This window comes from Hypanus sabinus, chromosome 22 (assembly GCF_030144855.1).
Source record: "Hypanus sabinus isolate sHypSab1 chromosome 22, sHypSab1.hap1, whole genome shotgun sequence".
Taxonomy (NCBI): Eukaryota; Metazoa; Chordata; class Chondrichthyes; order Myliobatiformes; family Dasyatidae; genus Hypanus; species Hypanus sabinus.
Genome location: NC_082727.1, coordinates 55,113,448 through 55,132,171, shown reverse-complemented (window position 1 = coordinate 55,132,171; position 18,724 = coordinate 55,113,448). Strand labels below are relative to the sequence as shown.

Here is an 18,724-nt window from a genome sequence, read left to right as displayed (position 1 = left end):
AGGTCCAGTAACTTGTTGATAAACATGACATGCACAACTTCTTCAACACTGTTAAGACCATGTAATCCCCAGTTTATCCACTGGCTCAACTGAGAGCTGAGGTGGGCTTAAAAGGACAATGAGATACCTTGACATTGTCTGTGACATTTGCATCCCTGATTCCATCTCATAGCAAGGTAAATGGTTCTATATTCCCCTTTCCATGAGGAGGGTGCAGAGAATTGCAGCTTCTTTTGAATTCTTGAGGGAGTGGACATGTACACAACATATGCAGTATAATTTGGATAAATGCAAGGTTTTCCACTTTGGCAGCAATAACAAGAAGGCAGATAATTACTAAATGATGATAAATTAGTGGAATTAGGAAGTGGTGTCTCAGAAAACCAGTGTCCCTTATTAAAGACCTCCAGCACCCAGGGCATGCGCTTTTCTCACTGTTACCATCAGGAAGAAGGTACAGAAGCCTGAAGGCACGCACTCAGCGATTCAGGAACAGCTTCTTCCCCACTGCCATCTGGTTCCCAAATTGACATTGAATCTTTGGACACTACCTCACTTTTTCTTTAAGATATACAGTGTTTCTGTTTTTGCACATTTTTAAATAATCCATTCAATATACATAATTGATTTACTTGTTTTTTTATTATTTTTTTTCTCTCTCTGCTAGGTTATGTATTGCATTGAACTGCTGCTGCTAAGTTAACAAATTTCACGTCACATGCCGGTGATAATAAACCTGATTCTGAAAGTATTGACATTAGGAAAGCCATAATAGAAGCTATTAGCTTAAGACAGGGAAGTCCATTAGGTCCTGATAAAAATGGAAAATGTGTTAGTAGCTACCACATGGAGTAGTCGAATATTTTGAATACAGTTTACTGGTAGTAGATAAACTTACAAAGGAGAAGACTTTAGGTTATGCTGATAGGATTAGGCAAGGTAAAATTTGTTGAGAGGAGATGGATATCCTGTGGATTGTTAGAAATGGTCTTTTAATGAACTTGATGTCCTATTTAATAAAATTAAATACCTGAAACACACTAACATTTATTTTAGCTGGTATTGCCACTGGACACAAGAACTCCATAGGCATGAAGGAAAAATAGAACTCTGGGAATCCACCTGTAAAGGAAAACAATTCCTACATGAAACTGAAAATACACAGAGAACAAACCAATTCCTAGTCATCCACAATTGTTTTCTAATGGAAGAACTGCTAGAGCTGATAATGTGAAATCATAAAGGAAACTGCTCCCCTTGCTTAATCTAAAGGTTGAATACATGGAAAAACTACACACCACTAATCTATCAAACAGATGTTTGATTTTTCTCTGATTGTGATGACAGGACAACAGCATGCTTGCTCTTCAATTTAAATTCTTTTCGGAACTTGTTTGAACTGCTTTAGAATTTCTCTGGTATTGAAATTTGATCTGACCACTTTAGAGAAATATAAAAATTTTATAAACTTGTCAAAATGATTAATTACAAATATGGAATGCCTAAAAGCAAAATAAAATCCCAGGTGATTATTTACTTTCCTTTCCCTTGTGTTATATATTTGTCCATGGGAATGACAATGTGGAATGCATGAGGTTTTGTATCTGAGGTCTGAATTTTTAAGGTCTGCTGAAACTAAATGGAGATGTCAGAATTCCAGTGTAATTGAACCTTGATTTACAAGAAGGTAACGGCCCAAAACGTCGACTGTTTACTCTTTTCCATAGATACTGCCTGGCCTGCTGAGTTACTCCAGCAGTTTGTGTGTTACATTGAATGGAAGTTGACGTGGATTCATTCCAATATACAATATAACACATTACAAAATATAACAAGAATGAATCAACTCCACGTACTTTATCACGGAACCCTCCCAAATTATATACTAGCAAACCAAAAATTTGTCTTAAAACAGAAACTGAGCAGTTCAGGCAGCATCTGTACAAAGGTGTAATGTTCACTCTGTTTTTGTTGTCATGAATGCTGAACTACTACATATTTCCAGCATTTTCTGTTTCTAAAGTTCCAGTATCTGCAGTGTTTTGATTTACTAAATGTATACTGTTCTTTTGAGAATTTTATTAACTTTTAGGATGCAGATTATAAGCTTTTTTAAAAACAGAAAATAGCAAAATATTAGGTTGTTTTATTTTAAAAAACTAACTTTCATATGAATGGATAATTGTATATATGTGCATCTTCATTGTACTTAATATGTTTATTTTCTGTAGAGTAGATTTTCCGATTATGCTTTCTTGTGTCTCATCAATTTTTAATCCAATATTTGCTGAATTAGTGGTCACTTTGTATTGATAATAAAAGTTTTCTGAGATAACATCACAGTTGTATTTCTCTTGGTAAAAAGCATAGTGAATTCTAAATGACATTTTTGAAATCTCAGCAGTACATTAAAAAGGAATAATGTATCAAGGCTCTTCTGTGGTAGTTTTGTAAAAAGGAGTGATAAAGAGAAATAGACCTTGCTTAAGGATAAATTTATACATAGGGGATAATTAGTTCAAAGTGATCATTTGCAGTTCTTTTATTAAAATCCCTGCTTCCTTTTAATAATGTCCTGATGTTTGAAATTGCTGTGTTTCAGTGCTTTTGCCTATGAAATTGATACAAAGTGATGCAGGGTTATAGAAATTTCTCTTCAATATAAGGTGAACTGTCAAAAAATGAAAACCTGATGGATCATCCTACCATTTCCATTAGAAGTATGAATTTGTCGTGTGAGAAGTTTACACAAATAACCATCAGAAACACAGACAAATGAATATTGAGAGGAGGGATGTGAGATTCTAAATATTCCAAATATTTGGAATATAATGCTAATATCTATCGACATTAGAATAATGGGTGCTAACCTCGATGAAAACCCCTGTCAAATATCCAGGGATTCCTCTGAGGCAAACATTTTCATTTCTGTGCTTGTTAGCATCTGTTCAGCAGATCTCTCATGACCAACAGCTGAGATAGAACAAACATTGCTGAACAATTAATTTCATTAAAAGGACAGTGGATAATGCATCAGGAAGTAAAATTACACCTAATTAATTTTTTTAAGTCCAAAACTTTGTTTTGGAGGCATAGATTTAGTGGAAAGCCAGTACTTGTTTCCCAGGGCATGAATAGCAATCACCAGAGGGCATATGTACAAAGTTAAGGGAGGGAAGTTTAGTGGAGACATGAGTTTTTTTACACAGAGGGTTTGGGTGCGTGGAATGACTTGCCAAGAATGGTGGTGGAGGATAAAACAGGGATATTTAAGAGCCTCTTGGACAGGCACATGGATAAAAGAAAAATAGAAGGTTATGGGGTAGTGTGGGTTTAGTACTTTTTTAAGGAATATATGGGTCGACACAACATCGAGGGCCAGAGGGCCTGTACTGTGCTGTAGTATTCTAGTATCTTAAAACTTTTCCTGTCTAAAACTTTTTTTAAACTCCTACCCCATTTTAAACTTAAAATTATATATACAATCCCATTTATTTTAAAGTATTTGTGAGAGTATTAAATTACACCTACATAGAATTAAATTGTTGGGTCCAGGAAGTTTGCTAAGGAGTAGTTAACATCACTCTGAATCAGACTGCAGAGGCGGAGAATTGAACAGCTTGCAGATGTTTGTTGAATCACTTGCATCACTTAAGGATTTTCATATTAAATTGCCTGTACTTTAATGATAACAGTGAACACCTATTGTTTTGCTGTCTAGTAAAATCCCAGACTATCTGCAAGTCACAGACTTAACATATGGAAACAAAGAAATAAAATTAATTTGGTTGAGTTCCTCTGTAGTTTAGGCTGATGCTTGGGGTGATGTGAAGCAGACTATTTAAAGGTGGGAAGTTGTAATTGTTAAACTATTGGTTTAAATCTGCAATTTATAATATAAATGTGAATATAGGAATGTACAATGGGAATTTTTTTGAAAATGTGATATTAGAAAGTACACAAATATATTCTCAGGTATAGTAAGGATTTGTGGAGAAATAAATCAGCAAAATAATGTAAATTAATTGCTGATGTTAATTAGTTATATCCAAGTTTAATCATTGTTCTCATCTGCTAACTTATATTTTTGCTCAATACCTCTACAGCAGGGATTCCCAGCCTATTTTATGTTACAGATCAATGTCATTAAGCAGGTTGGCAACCTCTGCTCTATAGTCATCATGTGTAAGAAAATTCAAATTAGTGAATGCCAGCATAGTAAAGGGTTGGCACAAAGTGATTAGGATATTGAACCTCTCTTCAGGAGTGTTATGAGGAAATAATTTGATGGCAGAAAACAGATCTAAGGAGGTGGTAATATAAACTTCCTAGCCGGAAGGTTTGTAAATGCTGCATGTTGGAGGTTAAAGTAGAATTAAAGGGGAATGGGTACAGTTCCTGGAGAGATTGTGGAGGCAGATGTTGATAAGACCTCAGATAAAGTTAGGAATCAATAAGTTGAGCATGGTGCAACTAGTATCCTGAGCTGTGTATATTTTAATGCAATAAGTATCATAGGAAAGGCAGATGATAGTGCTGAAGAAGTGGCATTTGGTTTACAAACAGAGGCAGTATGTAGCGAGGTAGGGCAAAATTGCAGTCAACAGGATGAGTTGCATCATAAAAGGCAGACAAAACTTGAAAAAGATGAATACAGGATTGAAGGTGTTATATTTGAATGTGCGCAGTATACAGAATAGGGTAGATGAACTTGTAGCTCAGTTACATAATGGCATGCATGATGTTGTAGTCATCACTGAAGCATGGCTGAAAGAAGATTATAGCTAGGAGTTGAATGTCCAAGGATACTTATATCAAAAGGAAAGACAGGAAGGCAGAGGGTGTGGTGTTGCCCTGTTTATTAAAAAAAAATGAAATCAAATCATTAGAGGTGACTTAGGTTGGAAAGTGCTGCATCATTATGGATAGAGCTAAGGAACTGCGAGGGTAAAATACCCTGATGCGAGTTGTACAGTATACAGACCCCCCAAACAGTAGTAAGGATGTGGTCTACAAATTACAACAGAAGATAGAAAATGCATGGCAAAAGGGCATTGTCACAATAGTCATGGGTTGCAATATGCAGGTAGATTGGGCAAGTCAGGTTGGTGCTGGATTTCAAGGGGGGAGCTTCTAAAATGCCGACAAGATGCAGCTCGTGGTTGAGCCCACTCGGGGATTAGTTATACTCGATTGAGTGTTGAGCAATGAAGCAGAATTGATTAGAGAGCTTAAGGTAAAAGAACCATTAGGGGAAAATGATCATGATATAATCAAATTTCCCCAGAAATGTAAAAGGTGAATCTAAAATCAGATGTATCAATATTACAGTTGAGTAAAGGGAATTACAGAGGAATATAAGAAGAGTTGGCCAGAATTGATTGGAGAAGAACACTGGTATGGATGACGACAGAGCAGCAAAGGCTGGAATTTTTGGAAGCAATTCAGAATGCACAGGATATATACATCCAAAAGAAGAAGAAGTATTTTAAAGGAAAGATGACACAACCATGTCTAACGAGAAGTCAAAGCCAACATAAAAGCCAAAGAGAGAGCAATATAATAGAGCAAAAATTAGTGAGAAGTTAGAGGATTGAGAAGTTTTTTTAAATCAACAGAAGGCCACTAAAAAGAGTCATTAACAAAGTAAAGATGGAATAGGAATGTAAGCTAGCCAACAATAATAAAGAGGATACCAAAAGTTTCTCCAGATATATAAAGTGTAAAAGAGAGGTGATGGTGGATATCAGACCACTGGAAAATGATGCTAGAGATAGGTAGTAATGGGGAAATAAGGAAATGGTAGACAAGTTAAATAATTATTTTGCATCAGTCTTTACTGTGGAAGACACAAGCAGTATGGTGGAAGTTCCAGGTGTCAGGGGTTCTGAATTGCGTAAAGTTACCATTACTGGAGTGGAAGTTCTGAAGATAAATAAGTGACCTGGACCAGATGATCTACACCCCAGAGTTCTGAAAGACGTGGCTGAAGAGATTGTGGAGGTGTTGGTAACGATCATTCAAGAATCACTAGATTCTAGACACTAGTTAGTCTGACCGCAGTGGCTGGGAGACGTTGGAGCTGATTATTAAAGATGAGATCTCAGGGAACTTGAAGGTAAGTGATAAATAGGCCATAATACACGGTTCCTCAAAGAAAAATCTTGTCTGACAAATCTGTTGCAATACATTGAAGAAATAACAAACAGGATTGACAGAGGAGAATCGGTTGATGTTGCATACTTTGAATTTCAGAAGACCTTTGACAAGCCCCCACACATGAGGTTGCTTAACAAGCTACAAAGCCTGTCGTATTACAGGAAAGATTCTAGCATGAATAAAGCAGTGGCTGATTCACAGGAGGCAAAGAGTGGGAATAAAGGGAGCCTTTTCTGGTTGGCTGCTGGTAACTAGTGGTGTTCCACAGGAGAATGTGTTGGGACTAATACTTTTTACGTTATAGATCAATGATTTGGATGATGGAATTAATGGCTTTGTTGCAAAGTTTGCAGACTAAACAATGATAGGTGGAGGGTCAAGTAGTTTTGAGGAAGTAGAGAGGCTACAGAAGGACTTAGACAGATTAGGAGAATGGGAAAAGAAGTGGCAGGTGGAATACAGTATCGGGAAGTGTTGGTTGTGCACTTTGGTAGAATAAATGAAACAGTAAGCTATTTGCTGAATGGAAATGCAAAATGCAAGAAACTGAGGTGCAAAGAGACTTGGGAGTCCTTGTGCAGGATTTTCTAAAGGTTAATTTGCAGGTGGAGTCTGGTGAGGAGGGCAAATGTGATGTTAGTATTCATTTCAAGAGGACTAGAAGATAAAAGTAAAGATGTAATGTTGTAAAGCTCTGGTGAGGCCTCATTTGGAGTATTGTTAGCAGTTTTGGGGTCCTTATCTTAGAAAGGATGTGCTGAAACTGGAGAGGGTCCAAGGGAGGTTCACAAAAGCAATTCCAGGATTGAGTGGCTTGTCATGTGAAGAGTGTTTGATAGCTCAAGGTCTGTATTCACTAGAATTCAAAGAATAAGGGGTGACCTAATTGAAACCAATTGAATGGTGAAAGGCCTTGATATAGTGAATGTTTCCTATGGTGGGAGCGTCTTAGATCAGAGGACACAGCCTCAGAATAGAGGGGCATCCTTTTAGAACAGAGATGAGGAGAAATTTATCTAGCCAGAGAGTGGTGTATCTGTGGAATTCTTTACCACAGGCAACTATGGAGGCCAAGTCTTTATGTATATTTGAGCAGAGATTAGTAGATTCTTGATTGGTCAGGGCATGAGGGGATATAGGGAAAAGGCAGGATATTGGAGCTGGGAGGAAAGTTGAATCAACCATGATGAACTGGTGGATCAGAGTCAATGGGCCAAATGGCCTAATTCTGCTCCTATATCTTATAGTCTTATGTTCTAATCCAAACGTTGAGAGCATTTATGACTTATTAAGAATTCAAAGTTCTTACAGGCCTGTAAAAAGGGTCCGTTGGATCACTGGGGACCCAAGTCGTCCCATACACTAAATCTATTCCAGCTGCTACCATCCAGGAAGTGGTACCACAGCATAAAAGCCAGGACCAACAGACTCCAGGACAGTTTCTTCCACCAGGCCATCAGACTGATGAACTCACGCTGATTTGAGTGTACTCTATATTAGATTGACTGTTCTGTTTATTATTAATTACTATAATTGCAAATAGCATATTTAGATGGAGACATAACAAAGATTTTTACTCCTCGGGTATGTGAAGGATATAAGAAATAGTCAATTCAATTCAAGTGAGGTTTCCTTGTCCGTTACTTGATCTAACACCCTGATTAGAACTGCTAGTTACTTCTGGAGTAATATATTCGTACAGGATCCTACGTTGGTTAATTTATGCAAAAACAGACTTCTGTAAAGATATTTCTTTCCTCTGTTCTTGTTTTAGCAGAGCATTATTGAAATCCTCTTACTTATCACCATCAGATTTGCTATCACAAGTTCCATACCAAACTCTGACAGAGGTACGTGAACTTATATTAAAACTGCAGAAAATCTTAGTCTACCATGAATACAATTATGTTTATTTCACTTAAAGAACGATATGTGTAAACTATAAACAGTGTAAAATCAGAAAGTAAGAGCTTCTGCGGATATAAAAAGGAAGAGAGGCACTAAATAAAAATATTACTTTTGAGAATTGAACTGCATTGCTCATGGTAAAAAGAGAAATAGCAGACTTTATTTATTTATTTATTTGTTTGTTTATTTATTGAGATACAATGCTGCCCAGCAATCCCCAATTTCACCCTAGCCTAGGGGCAGCACAATGGCATAGTGGTTAGTGCAAAACTTTACAGTATAGGTGACTCAGGTTCAATCTCAGCAGCTGCTTGTAAGGAGTTTGTATGTTCTCTCTGTGACTGAGTGGGATTCCTGCGGGTGCTCAGGTTTCCTCCCACAGTGCAAAGATGTACCAGTGGTAGTTTAATTGGTTATTGTAAATTGTCCCGTGATTAGGCTAGGATTAAATTGGGGTTGCTGGGCTGTGTGGTTCGAAAGGCTGGAAGATTGGATTCAAAGTTGAAGACACTAAATTATTTCAGTATCTGATAAATGGGGACTATAATGATGTAACAGTAATTGTGGCAGCATCATACCTGCAGTGAACCAGGTTTAACTTGATCTTTTGGACTCTCTGTTAAATTTGTACATTCTGCCTTGACTGTGTGGAGTTTGAATGCGTAGTCCCTGAATGCATGTGAGTGATTAGAAGCAGCACAGGTAATTGTGCCAGTTTCCTGGCACGCAAGAACTGAAATTCAATAGTTCCATCTGGTCCCAGCAAAATCTCTCAGGAAAACCTGTGTTATTTTGTTTTTCTTCTGAGTCATTACATAAGAGATTATTTTTCTAATTTCTGGTTGAAGAATTGACTAACAGTATCATTTGGCTGTTTTTCTTCATACCTTTCCTACAACAGTGATGCATTTTTGGAACTATTAGCAAATGTCTGGTAATCCATTATCCAACTATTTGGAAATCCCAGCAATTTGCCATTTGGCTCGCCAATTGGTGTTTGTTATGTATTAAAATTAAAATTAAAATTTGTTGGGTCATTAACAGGAAAAACAAAGATCATGAAATAATGCCCTAGTATGTCAGCTAAGTATTTTACTGTACAAGCAATTAAGAGTAGTAAAAGTCATACAATAGATTTAATTAACTCCTTTCCTTTAAAATTGGGGATCTTGTTATTATACTGTCTCTTGTGTCCTTATACCTAGAGGCACTAGTAGTAAATAGAACATCCACATCACCATCCCAATTAGTTCAGAACTGACTGCAGATCAAGGCAGAGATTATTCTGGCCCATATGTTACTGTGTTCCTCTTGCTGTTGCTTTTGTCTTTTGCCTGTTTGTATATCCAATTTCCCTTGCGATATATTGTGAGTACTAACAGAAGTAGTTGGAATATTTTTTTTATTAAAAAAAACTCCAGGTTTAGCTTCTTTCCGAATCTAATTTCATTGGTAGCAGAATCATTAATAGCAGAATAATTATTTTACAGTTCTATGTGTAACACATAAATTTTTTTGACTCCTGAACTTAGGCTTCACCAACTGATAAGCTACGCATACAAGCTGGCATCACTAACCGTTTTCAGGCAAAAGGGCCTTTGCATTCTGATTTGCTAGGAAAAGCACAGGCTACAAAAGCAGTTAAAGTCTGCTTCAACGAGTCATTACAAAGAATATTAACAGGTAGCACAACATGAATGTATAGGCTTCACATAACAGATCTCTGAAAGATTTTTATATGTTTGCAAGAACAAGAAAGTCTGCAGATGCTGGAAATCCAAAGCAACACACTTAAAAAGCTGGAGGCACTCAGCAGGTCAGGCAGCATCTATGGAAAACGATAAACAGTCAATGTTTCGGGCTGAGACCCTTCTTAAGTCCTGAAATGCCAAAATGTTGACTATTTATTCTTTTTCATAGATGACACATGACCTGCTGAGTTCCTTCAACATTTTGTGTGTGTTGCTTTATATATTTGCAGTTTTTAAAAAAAAATACTGATAAACATTCTAATTATTAAAGTGTAGCATGTTGTTTGTGTTGATTCTTTGAAAAAGCTGTCCAATTGCTTTCACTCAAAAGCTCGTGATATTGTCTCTTTAAGTATAGACATACTTTGAAGTTAATTAAGTCTCATTATAGAATTGCAGAGATTTGAAAGGAACTGGTTATATCATACCCTGAACATAATGTATTTATTTTGTTTGATTATTTTAGAGTTGTTGTAAAACTATGACTCAAAATCTTAAAATTTCTTCTCCATGTTAGACACTACTTCCAAAAAATACATTAACATTTAAAACAGTATTTAAATGATTTGTTGAAACAAGTACATTACTAAATTCATAACGAGTCTCCTGAACCACCAACATCCTTTGTTAAGTCAGCAAACAATGAATATGAAAACCTTGGTAAATAATCGTGGAATAAATAATTGATGCGTATTCAGCTTCTGAGGATGTACAGTAAGGGGAGCGTATTTTTATGGTGAAATGTTCATAAATTAAATTAGTCGATGTAATGAATTGAATAAACATTTATGAACTGTCATGTCTTATACATGAAAATGAAAGAAAATTTTAGGTAATAAGAATTGAACGTGCACACAGTTCCAATCCAGCTAATTGCCACCCAATAGAGAGACATCATCATTATCATTAAATGCCGTGTTGTATGATGTGGGCAATTATGGTCTATCCGTGCCCATGATTGTTCTTGGCAAATTTTTCTTCAGAAGTGGTTTGCCATTGCCTTCTTCTGGGCAGTGTCTTTACTGGACAGGTGACACCAGCCATTATCAATACTCTTCAGAGACTGTCTGTCTGGCGTCAGTGGTTGCATAACCAGGACTTGTGATGTGCACCAGCTGCTCATACAACCATCTGCCACCTGCTCTCATGGCTTCATGTGACCCTGATCGGGGGCCTAAACAACCACTACAAGGGTGACCTGCAGGCTAGCAGAGGGAAGGAGCATCTTACACCTCCTTTGATGGAAATGTGTCTCCACCCTCCCACCTGAAATAGAGGGGCAAGAGGCTGCAAATGCTGGAATTTGGAAGCAACAAGCAAGATGTTAGGGGATCTCAACAGGTCAGGCATCATCTGTGGAGCAACATGAACTGTTGATATTTCAGGTTGTAACCCTTCAGCTGGACTGAAAGATAGAGGAGAGTAGCCAGTGTAAGGAGATGAAATGAAGAAGTAGAGCAAGAGCTGGCAACTGATAGGTTGATTCAGGTGAGCTGTTGCCTGACACACTGTGCTCCTCCAGTTTTTTGTTTGTTAATTGCCGTCGTATCTGCTCTGAATCAAGAGCAAAGCAATGGAGGTTCAATGCAGTGCTGGGAATTGCCAACTACTTCCCAATAATCTGCTCATTCACGTCTGCTTTGGGCTTTACTGAGAACATGCACTTCCATCATTGTTTTAGATCAAACATGGACCGGGGAACTAAATTCCAGAATTAAGATGTAAGTGATTGTCCTTCGTGTCGAGGCAACATTTGGTTTAGTGTGGCATTGAGGAGCTCTGATGGAACTGAATGTTTAAAAAGCATCAAAAGAATCCAATTGTGGTGAAGTTCAGTCATCCCCACCCCAACATAAATGACAGGATTCTTCAAGCCAGTAATCAAGGCTTCACTAATGGTCATATCTGGAGATATTCACTGATGAATGCATAATGTTTGATTCAAATGTGCAAATGCTGAGCAAATGAAGCAGTTCATGTTATGCTACCATGCAATCCCATTTCAGCATCTCTATTCCCCTGAATGAGTGCAGATGCAATCACATTTAACCTCAAAAATCTTCCAAGACAATGCTTGATTGACATCCCTTCAATACCTCAAAATGTTTCTTTTGCCCACCCTATTCGAACAAGGCTAGAATGTTTATCACCAACAAAAAGCACTGCAATTACTCATCGAGGCGAATCTCAAAGCACCTCTCAAACCCATTGCCTCTACCAACCAGGACAAGGACAGGACTGCAGGTGCATTGAAACGCCATACCTGCAGGCATTTTCTCTCCCAGCTGCACAGCACATTGACTTGGAAGTAAACCACCACTCCATTATTGTCAGTGTGTCAAAATCTTGAAACTTAGTACCGAACAACATTATAGAAGTACAGTACCATGTAAAATTCTTGGGCACTTATATATAGCTATGGTGCCTCAGACTTTTGTGTGGTACAGATCTCTACTGTGTACTGAGAATGAGAAGGGGGCAGGAAGGTGGGAATCATGGTTGGAAAAGGAGGAAGGGAGAGGGGAAGGTGCAGGAAGCATTCTATGATGATTATTCAGCCAACCGTTTGGAACCAAATGATGTCTCAGAGCTGGGTGTGTCTGCATACATTCCACCCCACCCCTGGCTCTCCTTCTATGCCACCTGTCCCACACCCCTCCTGGTGTTCTCCCCTCACCATTCCCAACATCCTTTGCTCCCACCAGATTTACAGACTCGCTCTCCACTCCACATTGACAAGTACGGTGCTGTGCAAAAGTCTCAGGCACCCGAGTTATATATAGTGCCTCTAAAAAGTATTCACCCTCCCCCCATTGGAAGATTTCATGTTTTATTGGTCTAGAACATTGAATCGCAGTGGATTTAATTTGGCTTTTTTGACACTGAACAACAGAAAAAGACTGTTCCATGTCAAAGTGAAAACAGATTTCTACAAAGTAATCTAAATTAATTTACAAATAAAACACAAAATAATTGATTGCATATGTATTCACCCCCTTTATTATGACACATCAAATTGACACTGGTAGCATCAATTGGTTTTAGAAGTCACATAATTAGTTATATGGAGATCACTATATACAATCAGGGTGTTTCAATTGATTATAGTAAAAATACACCTGTATCTGGATGGTCCAGCTGCTGGTGAGTCAGTATCCTGGCAAAAACTACACCATGAAGACAAAAGGATAGTCCAAATAACTCTGAAAAGGTTATTGAAAAACACAAGACAGGAGATGGATGCCAGAAAATTTCCAAGTCGTTGAATATACCTTGGAGAACAGTTAAGTCAATCATAAAGAAGTGGAAAGTATATGGCACAGCTGTAATTTTGCCTAGAGCAGGCCGTCCTCAAAAACTGGGTGACCATGCAAGAAGGAGACTAGTGAGGAAGGCCATTAAGAGACATATGACAACTCTGGAGGAGCTACAGGTGTCCGTGGCTAAAATGGGAGAGACTGCACATATAATTATTACCTGGGTACTTCACCAGTTGGAGCTTTATGGGAGAGTGGTAAAGGGAAAGCCACTGTTGAAAAAAACTCACATGAAATCTTGGCTAGAGTTTGCAAGAAGGCATGTGGGAGACTCTGAAGTCAACTGGAAGAAGGTTCTATTGACTGATGAAACCAAAATTGAGCTTTCTGACCATCAGACTAAAAATGCACTTCATCAAAAATACCCCATTCCTACTGTGAAGCATGTTGCTGGCTGCATCTTGCTGAGAGGATGCTTCACTGCTGCAGGCTCTGGAAGGCTTGTGAAGGTAGAGGGTAAAATGAGTAGAGCAAAATACAGGGAAATCCTGGAGGAAAACTTGATGCAGTCTGCAAGAGAACTTGGGAGAAGATTTGTTTTCCAGCAAGCTTATGACTCCAAGAATAAAGCCAAGCTACAAAGGAATGACTTAAGAACAACAAAGTTAATGTCCTGGATTGGCCAAGTCAGGGTCTGGACCTCAATTCCATTGAGAATTTGTGGCTGGACTTGAAAAGGATGGTCCACTCACAATCCGCATGCAATCTGACAGAACTTGAGCAGTTTTGTAAAGAAGAATAGGGAAAAATTGCAGTGTCCTGAAGTGTAAAGCTGATAGAGACCTACCCACACAGACACAAGGCTGTAATTGCTGCCAAAGGTGCATCTACTAAATACTGACTCGAAAGGGGTGAGTAATTGTGCATTCAATTATTTTGTGTTTAATAATTGTAATAATTTTAGACCGATTTGTCAAAATCTGTTTTCACTTTGACATGAAAGAGTCTTTGTTTTCTGTTGATCAGTGTTAAAAAAGTAAAATAAATCCACTGTGATTCAAGATTGTAAAACAATAAAACATGAAAACTTCCTAGGAGGTGTGAATACTTTTTATAGGCACTGTATATACATCTCAGACTTTTGCACAGTACTGTACTTCTCCACTGGGCCGAAGCAGATCAATAAAGTAGCCCACCACCACTAAATGGGAGTTGATGTTGGGTAATAAATGTTGGCTTAACGTGTTCTATGAACATATCGAGAAATTACTACATTGCAACCTGTTCTCTGAAGAAATATGATGAGTCATGAAAATATATCAGCACGTATACTGATTGTTACAATTGTAGAATGTACCCCATTGTTTGTAACTGATTAAATTTTTTTCTGTGTTCAGCTGATTGTCCTGTGACCCATTGGTCTGCAGAAAATGATCTATGTGCATCTCCAACTCAAGATTCTAGCTGTATGCCCCATCTGCCAAAGTGTTATTCTGTTTCAAAAGCTAAAGGTTCAATTAAACCAGTCTATCATAAAAAGAGGTAATAATCCCGTAGAGTTTATCATCTTGGTTTCCAACAGTTCGTTCCCATGTTCCTTTTCCCTCAATGTAGGAAAATAAGACATTTCTATGAGAGTTGTAAACATCCTGAACATTGCTACAGTATTCCTCTTTTTAAAATCTCTTCACCCTCTCAGTAACATCTTAAAACTATGTGTTCTATCATAGTTTCTAATTGGATTCTTTGCCTATCTGATGTTGGCATTATCTTAATAAGAGCGCTATAGTACTCATACTGTATATCAATAGCTGCTTTAGCATTACACAATTTTTGGCCTTTAACTTAAAGAATTTTCAAGATTCCTAAATGACTTTGTTTCTTAATTAATTGTAGCTTACCAGAAGTTATTAAAGCCAATGAAATTTCCTGTTGCTATTCAAGAAGGCTGAGAGATGGCATGACTCCAGGTTTGTATTTTTTTAATCCAGTAGTAAAAACCACTACTATTTTGGATGTTAGAATGGAAAGGTAGATGACAAGACCAGTATTTAAGGCCCTTTCCTAATTACCTTGAAGTTGGTTGTAAGCTAGCTTCTCAAACACTACAGCTTCATTGGCCAGTTCATAGGGCAGTTAAAAGTCAATCACATTGCCATATCATGTATGTTAACCCTTTCAATCTTGGAATCATTCATCACGAACCTCCTCTGGACCCTCTCCAATGCCTCCACACCTTTTTTTAGATAAGGGGCCTAAAATTGCTAACAATATTCCAAGTGTGATCTGACCAATGCCTTCTAAAGCCTTAGCACTACATCTTTGTTTTGTGTTCTAGTACTCTCAAAATGAATGCTAACATTATATTTTCTTTCCATACCACCAAACTGCAAATTAACCTTTAGGGAATCCTGGCCAAGGTCTCTTTGCATCTCTATTTTTATTAAATTTTCTCCCTGCTTAGAGAATGTTGTTGTTGTTGAGTGCCATCAAGTCTTCGTTGGCTCATGGCGACCCTATGGATAGTGTAGTTGTCCATGGATTTTCATGGCAAGATACAGAAGTAAATTTCCAAGCTTTTCCTCCGCACAGGTACTACTTCTGCTGTCCAGGTTGGGACGTAGTCAGGTTCAAACTTGGGACCCACTGCCTTGAGGTTCAGTGCAGATGCTGCTATGGCACTGGCTGGCCCATTTAGAAAATAGTTTGCACCTTTATTTCTTCTACCAAAGGGGATGAACATGCACTCCCCCATGCTATATTCCATCTACCATTTCTTTGCCGATTCTCTCAATCTGTTTAAGTCCTTCTGCAGCCTCCCTACTACCTGCCCCTCTGCCTATCTTCGTATCATCTACAAACTTGGTCACAAAGGCATCAATTTCTTGATCATTAGGCTACTTTGTCAAAGGCCTTAGAAAATCCAAATGAACAACATCCGCTGACTCTACTTTGTTCTGTTAGTTCCTCAAAGAATTCTCACAGATTGTCAGGAAAGATTTACCCTTAAGAAAACCATGCTGACTTTGACCTCTTTTGTTATCTGCCTCCAAAAACCCCAAAAACTCATCCTTAGTTTTAGACTCCAACATCTTTACAACCGCTGAAGTCAGGCTAATCAGCCTATAATCTCCTTTCTTCTGCCTCTCTCCCTTCTTGAAGAGCAGAGTGATATTTGCAATTTTCCAGTATTCCGGAACCATTCCAGAATCTAGTGATTCTTGAAAGATCATTACTAATATCTCCGCAATCTCTTCAGCTACCTCTTTCAGAACCCTAGGATGTAGTCCATTTTGTCCAGATGACTTATTTACATTCCAACTTTTCAGCTTCCCAAGCATCTCCTTAGTAATAGCAATGGCAGTCACTTCCGCCCTCTGAGACTCTTGCTAGTGTCTTTTACAGTGAAGACTGATACAAAATACTTATTAAGTTCATCCATCATTTCTTTTGCCCTCTTTACTGCCTCTCCAGCATCATTTTCCAGTGGTCGGATACCCACTCTGATCTCTCTCTTTTACTCTTTATATATATTTTTAAAACTTTTTTATATTATTGGTGAGCTTGCCTTCATATTTTATCTTTTATCTCTTTATGGCTTTTTAGGTGCCTTCTCAAACAAGAGAAATTCTGCACTTGCTGGAAATATAAGCAACACACACAAAATACTGGAGAAACTCAGCAGGCCAGGCAGCATCTATGGAGAAGAGTAACTCTTTTCCATTGATGCTGCCTGGCCTGCTGAGTTCCTCCAGCATTTTGTGTTCGTTGCCTTCTGTCAGTTTTTAAAAACTTCCCAATCCTCTAACTTCGCACTAATTTTTATTTTATCATTTGCCCTGTCTTCTCAACTATGGTTGCCTCATTCCCCTTTTAGAATTCTTCTTCATGTTTGGAATGTATCTTTCCTGTGCCTTCTGAATTGCTCCCAGAAGCTTCATTGTTATTCTGCCATCTTTCAATGCCACCATACTCTTCCAATTAAATTTGTCTAGCTTTTCTCTCATGCCTCTTTATTTCCCTTTACTCCACTGTAATATGGATACATCTGATTTTAGTTTCTCCTTCTCAAACTGCAGGGTGAATGCTATCATATTATGATCAATCACTCCTAAGGGTTCCTTTACCCTGAGCTCCCTAGTCAAACCTGGGTCATAACATAACACCTCATCCAGAATTGCATTCCCCTAATGGGCCCAACTACAAACGGGAAAATCTGCAGATGCTGGAAATCCAAGCAACACACACAAATGCTGGGATTTTGTGCTCAATCACAAAATGATCTAAGAAGCCATCTCACAGGCATTCTACAAATTCCCTCTCTAGGATTCAGCACCAACCTGATTTTCCCAATCTCCCTGCATATTGATATCTCCCATGACTATTGTAATATTGCCCATTTCACAAGCCTTTTCTATCTTCTGTTGTAATTTGTGTGCTACCCCTTCGCTACTGTTCAGAGGCCTGTACATACCTCGCACCAGGATCTTTATCCCCTTGCAGTTTCTTAATTCTACCCACAAGGATTCTACATCTTCCGATCCTATGTCATCTCCTTCTAAAGATCTCTCTCTTTTTCTCTCCCTTCTCCCCACCCCCATTTCAGTTTAGGAATGGATATTTCTATTATTTAGTCCGTTCTCTGAATTACTAATATGACAGCCATTTTACACTATCCTGTTCACCGGCTGCTGTGGACATATGCAACATGGCCTCAATCTGAACTGGCAGCTTTCCACTTTAATTGAATGCACTGAAGCTTCTTTTCACTTTATTTTACTGTATGCCTTCTATTAATTTCAAGTAACTTAAGATGTTTTTAAATAATTAGATTTTTTTATTCAATTAAAAGTTTGGAACCCTAGATAACTGGGCTGTGAAGAAACCATCAGGGCAGTGAGAGTTTGGGTCTCAGGAACACTGCTTGAGGCCTGCTCTCACTAGCTAGGCAACCAGTTTGATTGATTTTAGTCCTGGAGGTCCACAAATCCATGCAAGGAGCACAGGCATGATGTCAAGCAACAAGTTGGGTTGAATATGATCTGGCATATTTTTTGAAAACTTGAATGGGTGTAATTTGCACAGCTTCTGCTCATCCAATTTTTTGATCAGACTTTTAACGATCACCAAAATACAGTACTTTGCAAAAGTCTTGGGCACCATCGTTTTTTTTCTTTAAATGTTTTGCAGATGGTATGGCCTCCACAGAGCCCTGATTTCAACAGCATTGAAGCTACCTAGGATTACCTGTAGAGACAGAAGCAAGTGAAACAGCTGAAGTCTGCAGAAGAACCGTGGCAAGTTTTCCAAGATACTTAGAACAACTTACCAGCTGATTTTCTTATAAAACTGCATGATAGTGTACCTAAGAGAATTGATGCAGTTTTAAAGACAAAAGGTGGTCACACAAAATACTGATTTGATTTAGTTTTTTTTACTGTTTACTGCTCGTTATAATAAATATTTTGATATTTGGAAATTTTTCCTTTAATTAGTTTTGAAAGCATTTTCACTTTACATAATTTTTTACATGTGCCTAAGACTTGCACAGTACTGTGCCTCTCTGAATTTAATAATGATATTAAAATCGGGCTCAGATCATTTCAGCATAAATAAAATTGTGACTTTTTCATATTCAATTTGTAACTT

At 38.0% G+C, this 18,724-nt stretch overlaps 1 protein-coding gene across 1 annotated transcript in view; it reads left to right on the top strand.

Moving 5' to 3' along the window:
- The window catches only part of btbd16 (BTB (POZ) domain containing 16), a 116,087-nt gene that overhangs the window by 1,249 nt on the left and 96,114 nt on the right, over window positions 1-18,724 (top strand). The window contains exons 2-4 of the mRNA XM_059947775.1: window positions 7,937-8,009; window positions 14,473-14,617; window positions 14,972-15,045. Coding sequence (XP_059803758.1) covers window positions 14,544-14,617; window positions 14,972-15,045 — 148 coding nt within the window. The 5' untranslated portion in view covers window positions 7,937-8,009; window positions 14,473-14,543. The remainder of the gene's footprint in view (window positions 1-7,936; window positions 8,010-14,472; window positions 14,618-14,971; window positions 15,046-18,724) is intronic.